Here is an 8623-nt window from a genome sequence, read left to right as displayed (position 1 = left end):
CTGACCCGCCTTCGTGAATTCTCCAACGAACACCATCGACCAGTGGAAAGCCATGCTGTTCAGTTCGGACCCACAGGTCCTGCATGAGCCAGTGTTCTGCTTGTTCGCTTCCGTCCTTCCTTGTTTGCGCCAAAGCGATCACATTTATGATCTACACATCACAAGCTGATGTGGCGGGCCTAGGAGACAAGCAGTCGCATGAGCCCCGGATTGAGGGACTCTCCGCCCAAGCAGAAAGACCAGACGGCTTGGGCTCGTTCCTTATCCTCAACAAAATTATTTTCTTTCTCTAGAACGGTGGGCGTATATGTACAGCGAAGCAGAGGCATTCTGCACGTTGTACAATAAAATCTTTTATCGACTGCATTAAAACCGACACTTAATAAAAACGGAAGAACCTAGGTGCTTTTCCTGAGCATGTCGAGTTTGTAACGCCGTTCCGAAAGCACATTTAGGTCAACCTCTTCTTGCGGCGTTAGTTTGTCCAGTACCTTAAAAAAAAAACCTATACCAAAATATAGTTCACCAGGAACTCACCAAATACACGCGTTAAAGTTCTCATATAAACAGCGAACGTTTATTCTAACAATACTGAAACGTCGGTTTAATTGCAGGAATGAAAGACGCGGTTTATGCGGCTCCGAATTCTTGGCACTGCATTTATCGGAAGTTCCGTGTATGGAGTGCGCCACCGATCGCAGTCGGGTCACTATGCAATGGAAGGTGAGCCGGACGTCACGCGGACCACAATGCTAAAACAAGGGAAATTGCTGCAGGCCGTATTGTCCTGCAGAAGCTTCGTGCGACCGAATAACTCGCAGGGAGCCGGCACGCGCAATGCGCAGTAGCGTCGTTCGGGCGACGGGCACGCGTGACGACTCTAGAAACAGCGAGAAAAAAAAAATAACACAGCGCATATACTAGGTATAGTGTGTAATCCCTCCAAAACACACACATGCACAAAAACACATTTTTGCAAAACACGCAGGAAGCTCGAGAACAGAGGAGGCGAGCCCCGCAAATGTCTTGAAAGGGCATGGATGTGGCTCGTTGGAATTAGGCCTCCGGGGCCGTCTGGTTCCGCTTGGTAAGCGGCCCGATGGCCTCCTTGAGATAGAGGTAGTCCCAGCACCAAGTGTTGTACGCGAGCAGCACGATGAGCGCGCAGCCGACCTTCATGGCTATGCCGGGCAGTATGAACTCGACCTCGAGCAAGTCCCCGTAGTCGGTGACGTACTCGGTGACGGGCGTCGCAGTAGACGCCACGAAGCCGAAGTAGCAGCAGAAGGTGAACGGCATGAGCAGGTAGAGCGGGTGCACCTTGAGCGCGTCCGAAATGTGGCATATGAGCGGCGCGAAGATCACGATGTTGTTGAGCGAGTTGTTGATCTCGGCCAGCACTAGGGCGAAGAACGCGACCAGGAGCTGCAAGTAGAAGGCCGACGTGATCACGTGGTGCGGCAGCAGCCAGTCGAAGAACTGTTGCAGGTTGTAGTGCACGATGAGCTTGGCCACGCACACGCCCGCACCCATGGTGATGACGAAGGCCCACGAGATCTTCTTGACGGCGTCGTGCGCCGTCTGGCCGCGGAAACGGCGTCGCAACCGGCCGCGTCGGTAGTTGTAGATGCTCGGCAGCGCGTGCAGAACGAAGGCCGAGAAGAAGACGCACGCCGTCTCGCTAAAGGTGGACTCTGCGGCCTCGATGTCGAACGCTTCCGCGTAGTAGTGCGAGCCGACGATAGCCGCGGCCATGCAGAGGAAGGTGATGATAGTCGCCACCTCGGTGAAGCTGACGGCTCCCAGCTCGGCGAAGTGCCGGTAGATGATGTCCTCGAAGGCTCGCTTGGAGATGTGGTCGCTCGACACCACGTCGCTCGCGTAGCACACGGAAAGCACGAACCACAGCGTGAACGAGCAGAGCACCGTCAGGGGCAGATGGCACTGAACCCACTGGTAGATGGTGATGCGGCGGTAGTTGTACATCTGCTCCAGGAAGGCCTTGACGAACAGGTTGCCGCCACAGCCGACAACGGAGCCCATGCTTCCCAGCACGGCAGAGTACGAGATGCCGATGAGCAGGCCCTTCTTGACGGTGAAGAACTGACTCAGGATGCGTATCACCTCCGGCATGACGACACCGCCTTCGATCAGGTAGCGCGCCTCCATGATGGGTGTACCGATGCCCGCGGTACGGCGGACGTAGCGCATCCGCAGCTCGAGCACGTGAAACAAGCGGTTGTCCTGGATGTGCTGCAGCGCTTCCATGGCGATGGGCAGCACGATGGAGGCGGTGCGCACGGCGTTGGTCCACATCGAGACAAGTATGGTGGTGATGACGAAGCCGCCGATGATGAAGCCTGACTTGCCCCCAAACACCAGCAGGGACGTCAGTATGACTCGCTTGTGCAGATTGGTCGCTTCGACACCATGGACGACGAGAGCGTACCTGTAAGGAGAGTGGCCAGTGTTACGTGCGTTCATAAACTTGTTTACAAAACATCCTTCAAAGAAAGGACAGAACTAAGCACATATTATGCCGGCTTTCTCTGTAAACAGAGACCTTTCATCTGCGTATTAATTTCAGTAAGGAAAAAAATATCCCAGGAAGGAGCTGACACGAGACCATAAATATTGCGCACGTGATAAACAGAAACTTGCAAATGAAAGTTTGCTTCTTGTGCAGCTTGGTATTTATAATTATATACTATAGGTGTTGTGAAAACTGTTGAAACAATTAACCTGGTTTTCGAATGGGACTGGCTTTCTTATTAGGCAAAAATATCACGAATAAGGGTTGTTTGTGCTTCGTAATCTATTACAGCCGAATATTTTTACTGACTTGCAAGATAAAATTTATTCGCTTTCCTACAAGCCATCGCGTAGATCACAGATACTGCGCCATATTTTTAGAAAGCAGTTACGCTTAACCCATCTGCCATTTATTCAATTGCGGATGTGCGATCTTGGGGGGAAGAGGCAAAGCTGCAAGCGAACATATTATTGACTGTCTTACCTAGAAATTTTGAAGATTTCCCCTTCGACCCATCTGTCGAATTTCATTGCAATACATCAGCGCAATTCGGTGTCTAGGATTTGAATACGCATTTTCATTTCGCGTGTCAATATATTGTATTGCGATTATTAGGTACACGGCTTATATTAGGAAGAGAACGCTGTGAGTAGCGCGCTTTGTTTTCATACGGACGACGCGGGCTACTCTGGCGTCATATCGTAGCCGTCGTCGCCGCACAGCCAGCTTTGCACGGCACGACGCTTTTTCCACCAACGACGACAGCGGTCCTTCGTCGTGGAGAAATCGTGCCGTAAGTGTCAGCAGTGGCAACACCCAAGGGAGCGTCACATCGAGCCTTACTCGTAGACGCTCGTCATTGCTCTTTGCAGGAGCAGTGATCCCCGTCACACACAGTGGTACCGCGGACAGACCTCAGCAGCTGACGCCGCGGCCAAGCGTAGCCCTCCCCACCTAACGCCACCCTGCCCCCCTCCCCCCACTCGGAAGCGCAGATGAGATCGCCCACGCGGCTGCGGATGCCCTGACTGCCGGCAGCTCAGCGCATGCGCAGGCCGTTCCCCTCCGTTCCTCCTCTACTTTCCGCCTCATGCTTTCTCTGCAGCCCCATTCATTTTTTACCTCGCGCGCTCTTCTTTCATATGCTGGCTGTGCCAGTTCGCTGGGTTACGCCGAGGAACGACGCCAGCGCTCAATGCAGGAACGGGAGCATAGAACTGCGCTCTAAAAAATATTTCGCAAGACAAGCCGAATTTCAAGGCCTTCCAATCAGCAACGTCAAGATTGTACTTCCTTCTAAAATGCGCTTTCTAATAGCAGTATTTCAATCCTCCCCGCAACACTAATCACTATATTGCAGCAGGGAAGTTACGACTTATTGCAGTAAATACGCATCTCATTGAAGGGCCCCTCACCAGGTCTGACCATTTTGAGCTCACAGGCGCAGAGAATACATTGCGCGATAACGATGGTGTCTACAAAGTATTACATCGCTACGCGCCGCGGAAAGATCTGAAATTTCAAACCGAACGCCGTTTTTCCTTCTCGCAGCCGCCGCGCCCCAGGACGAAGGATAACTTACTCGCGTACCTGCGCCTACGTAGTCGTGTCCGCAGTGTGACGTCTCTCGTGGTGACACGTTACTTCGTGAATTAATCAATACATCTGTTATCTATGCGACCTGCTGCTTGAATTGAATTGAAGTATAGAGAAATAATAAAACACACGAACGTAATGTCTGCATGCTTTTTGTTTTACTTCGCACCGAAGCAAGAGAAGTGTACTTCGTCTGCTTGTTCCAACGGTCGTGCGGTCACGTGCGTAGGTACCGAAACTATGCAATTTTCTACCATGGTCCAGCGCGTGGTCATGCTCTCTGATCCGCTTGTTCTACCTCAGTATTCGTGTAGCGCTGAATTATACCGCTAGTCATGTTTCCTTGTGCACAGCGAACAAAATCGTACGCTGCGCGAACGAGACCACAGCTCGCGCGCGACGCCGTCAGCGGAAGTGCGTAGCACCGAAAAAAAAGCAAGGAGAAAAAGAATCAAGGCGGGGCCTGGACGTATGTGTCACGCGATCCACGAGGTCCGGCATAGGAGAACGCAGGGAAGGAATTTCGCTTGCGGAGGCTAGACGGGGCGAGTGGACAGAGCGTTTTGCTTGACAGTGGAGCCAGCCTGCTGAAATCCTGGGTTCGCGGCACTGAAATAGTTCTATCTCGGCTATTAACGAGCCGATTTGAAAGCCTTTCGCGGCAGAACACGTAACAGAGGACCGTAAGAACTCCCAGCGTATAAACAAAATTTGCTATGGGGCCTGGTGAGGGGCCTTTTAAGACGCTCGACGTTGTAGACTGAGTTATTCAATTTTGGCCAATTTAAAAACATATATTTATTTTTTAGAATGCTGCACATTGATTTGAGCTAATGTATTAGCTGCAGTTCAACAGATAGCTGTATAGACGGCAGTTTAGCCCACGCAGAAGGCATTCCTCTCAGATTAGCCTTACAAAAGTTATTTGAAGAGGGTACGAGAGTGCACTAGATTGGTAGCAACGTATGGTTGGAACACAGGCATGAATTCGAATGACGAAAAACATTGTAAAATAAGTTTTGCAAAGTAAAACAAGGGCCATCTAATTAATAAAAGGAAAGCGGTACGTACCCGATATACAGCAGCATCGTTTCGGATGTGTAGTACGTCAGAAGCTCTGAACTTGAGTAATTCAGAAACGCTGGCGCCAAAATTATTGGTAGGAATGATACGATGGCTGGTGGGATAGACTGCGTCAAAAGAAGCGAAAACATATCAAAGACAAAAAATGACGAGCTCTGCAGCGCATTTGTGCTGGACAACTTTCTAAAGTTCAGGCTATAGCATTCATTTTGCTTAACTGCGCATGAAAAGGTTCGCAAACATCGAAATGGAGCTGTCGCCACCTCCTTAAAATGACATGACTGTTGCTTCTGTTCCTAAGTTGCCCATTTGTTGCTTTGAGGCCATGTTGTGACTGCTGTTTTTGGCTCTCTAGTTTATCTTACGAAACCTGGGTGCACATTCACAAAACCGCTGACCTGAACGAACTGGTTTGCGATCATGCATTGACCAACCTCCGAAGTGAAAACGACAGCGTACATCTTCTGGCAAGCGGCATGCAATGCACATAATTATTATGAAGGAAAAGTCGCCATCGATTAGTAGAGATGAACAATAGGCAAATGTAGTTAATAAAACGGATACGCAAATTGGCTTTGGTTAGCTTTGTTCCATGTTAGTGACATGAGCGTCGCTGTAGACGCACAAATGATATCCCAATGCCAATGAATAAAGTTTTGACATAACAGTATCGCAAACGTTATGCGCAATGTCTTTGGGGGGGGGGGGGGGGGGGGAACAGTAAGGACTTCAAACAATTGTTGGCGACTGTACGTTTACGACCACAAAGTACATCTTTCTATGTGACAGGCATGTGCTACCTAAGGCTGTGGACTGGTACTTAAGAAACTTGTTAGTAACTGCTGTCTGCAATTAGTAATTGTAGCGTCGGTCGTCGCCTTTTCACGGCGATCGCTCTTATTACGGACTGATGCCCAAATGCAGGTTAATGCCAAATGCTCACACGCAAGGGAGAAATAAAGTTAACTCTAATGACAAGGATAGTTTAGGGACCTATCTGAGTGACCTAAGTGACCGCCTGCCACTGAGTGGACTTCCTGACCAGTGTACGTGATGAGAATCATGAACTAAAAAAAAAAGAAAGAGCTCCTAACGTGCCGATCAAGCCGGCCTCGGCGCGAACTACCACAGAGACACAAAAATTTGCGCACAGACGTAAACGGTGAGTGAGGCAGAGACGACGCCACAATGCTATTTGTCTTGACTCGAAATTGCAGCAATAAGCCCAGATGTCTAACGGAGTGTTTGCTGTTCACAGGTTGTCGGCGTAAAAGGGTGACGTAGTTTATGCCTTCATATTAGCGGATGGCAGATCCCTTGCGTTTCTGTCTCCCTATCGGGAGAGTGGGAGGAGTTTTTGTTGATATGTCCCACCGTTTGGAGCTATTTGCAAGTGAGCCGTCTTTGGCGATTGCGGGATCTGTGCTACTACCGGCTCGTGCATGCGGTAGCCGTCAGTTAGTCAGATGCGGTGCGGGTGTATACCTGGAAGAGCCAGAGCAATAGGACGTAGAGGACGATGAAAGCGCAGTGGCTTTCGGCCGAGCGCTGCCACAGCAGCGGCGTCAGGCAGACCGGGATGACGTACATGGCGAAGGCGCGCACATAGAAGCCGATGGTCTTGTAGCGGTCGGGCAGCCCGTGCCGCGCAAAGTCCGTCAACGAGACGTCTTCCGGACTTGCGATCTGCTCTATCATGGCTGCTGCTCTTGGCCGTCACGGATGGTCCCCAACTCCCCGTAGGTGGGAAGAGTGTTTCACCTGCGTGAGCGTAAGACATGCGCGTCAGCTTTTTGCATCGAGGGTGTTACGAGTGGTTCCCTAACACTTTTCATGCGGTGGTGATGGCGGGGTGGCTATTATATGTCAATCAAAATTATTCGTAGTTTTATTAAAAGGGAACGAAAGTCGCGCTAATGCTGGCTCGAGTAGTAGAGAGGAATCGTAACGAATCGTCTTTGACGCAGTGTCGTCGGCTAGTGGAGTTGCAAGTGTACAGTCAACGACCGATTTTCCGGACGCCCAATTTCGGGAAATGCCCGATAGTTCGGACGGCTTCGTGGCACCACCACGCACGCCATAGAGTGTATATATAAGAACGCATGAAATTTGGGACGCAACAACCCTTCGTCGTCCTATTTTCCAGATTTTTTACCGTAACCGCATGTCCGAAACGGCATTATTCAAAGCCACGACCACCGCCATTTTGATTATCTCGCCGCCTCGAACCGGCGCTCTCGCACGCAGATCCGCTGGCAAGCCGTAGCCACCACCGCGGTAACGTTAGGCCTAGCTACTTCGTCGATCACCATTGTTAGCAATTCGCCGCTGTTAGCATAGGCGCCGACTCCGCTTTTGTAATCCTCGCTAATGGCTTCGAAGCTCGGAAAGCGCAACGCGTTGCATTATGCTTATGCCGGTTTTCAAAAGTAAGATGTGCCTCAATAGAAGAATGTTACGCGGTGAAGCATACACAAAGCATGGCGGTGAAGCTTAACACGTGTGGAAAGGGGCAATAGTCACGGGGCCCAGTATGTATTCCTTAATTATGCACGCGTGCACCCACCGTCTTCTGTCACAGTACGGGCACCAATGTACCTAATAAGTGTACTGGTAGACCTTCAGAGCTTTTTCAGACGTGCTTGGGGCGACGTGAGCCCTTAAGGACAGTAACAGACATACATTCATTTTTCCGGACTGCCCGATTTTTCGGACGTTTTCATGGCCTCAAGGGAGCCCCAAAATCGGACGTTGACTATACAAATGACCAAGAGGATCCTTTCAATGGTCCGTGAGGCGAACGCGCGGTGGAAGGTGGACGAGAACAGAAAGGACCGACGCATTCAGGAATTAACGGGAAAGGAAGTGTGCCGCCGCTTGTTTGAAGGAGCTTGTGCTGCAAGAACAAAGTGTTGGCTGGCGCCGAGTTGCAGGTGTCCCTCATGCAAACCAAAATATACTGTTTAAAGCAGTGAAACGCAACACTGAGGCGGGTGAGCGCAGGCTGAGACTATGTCAAGACAGTTGAGGTTGACTTTCCAGGCGCTAAGAGAGATGGTTTAGCACAATGCGTTGGCGGGCTAGTTGGTGCGAATCCATAATTACTTTGCTTTGCGCAAAACCACGGCTGTGGCAGGTGGACTAGGGGCCCTTCGTAGGCTCGTCCTCTGCGGCTCGACGTGGACCATGGCGACGATGTTAGCGGCACGCATAGAAGATCACCGTGTCCGCCGTGCAACCAGCACCCATCCCAGAAGTCCATCGATGGCATGTGACAGGACGTCCGAGTGCACTGAAAAATAGCCTTGTCCTGTCGTCTTTCTTGTGTCCGTGGTTTTGCGCTAAACAAAGTAATTATTCTAAGAGAGAATTTCACTTATGGCAAAGTTTGTGTAACATACCAATGAGCTC

The 8623-nt window shown here is 50.6% G+C and overlaps 1 protein-coding gene across 1 annotated transcript; it reads right to left on the bottom strand.

Annotated features, from left to right (window-relative positions):
- Positions 1-609: 609 nt before the first annotated feature.
- Positions 610-5281, bottom strand: LOC126540186 (solute carrier family 13 member 2-like). Its single transcript, XM_050186973.2, has 2 exons — positions 5201-5281; positions 610-2449 (listed from the first exon to the last, which is right to left on the bottom strand). Exons 1-2 carry the CDS (start codon positions 5215-5217, stop codon positions 1057-1059), a joined length of 1410 nt encoding a protein of 469 aa, XP_050042930.2. The 5' UTR covers positions 5218-5281; the 3' UTR covers positions 610-1056.
- Between the last annotated feature and the right edge of the window lie 3342 nt (positions 5282-8623).

This window comes from Dermacentor andersoni, chromosome 2 (assembly GCF_023375885.2).
Source record: "Dermacentor andersoni chromosome 2, qqDerAnde1_hic_scaffold, whole genome shotgun sequence".
NCBI lineage: Eukaryota > Metazoa > Arthropoda > Arachnida > Ixodida > Ixodidae > Dermacentor > Dermacentor andersoni.
This window is presented reverse-complemented; position numbering and strand designations above follow the sequence as displayed.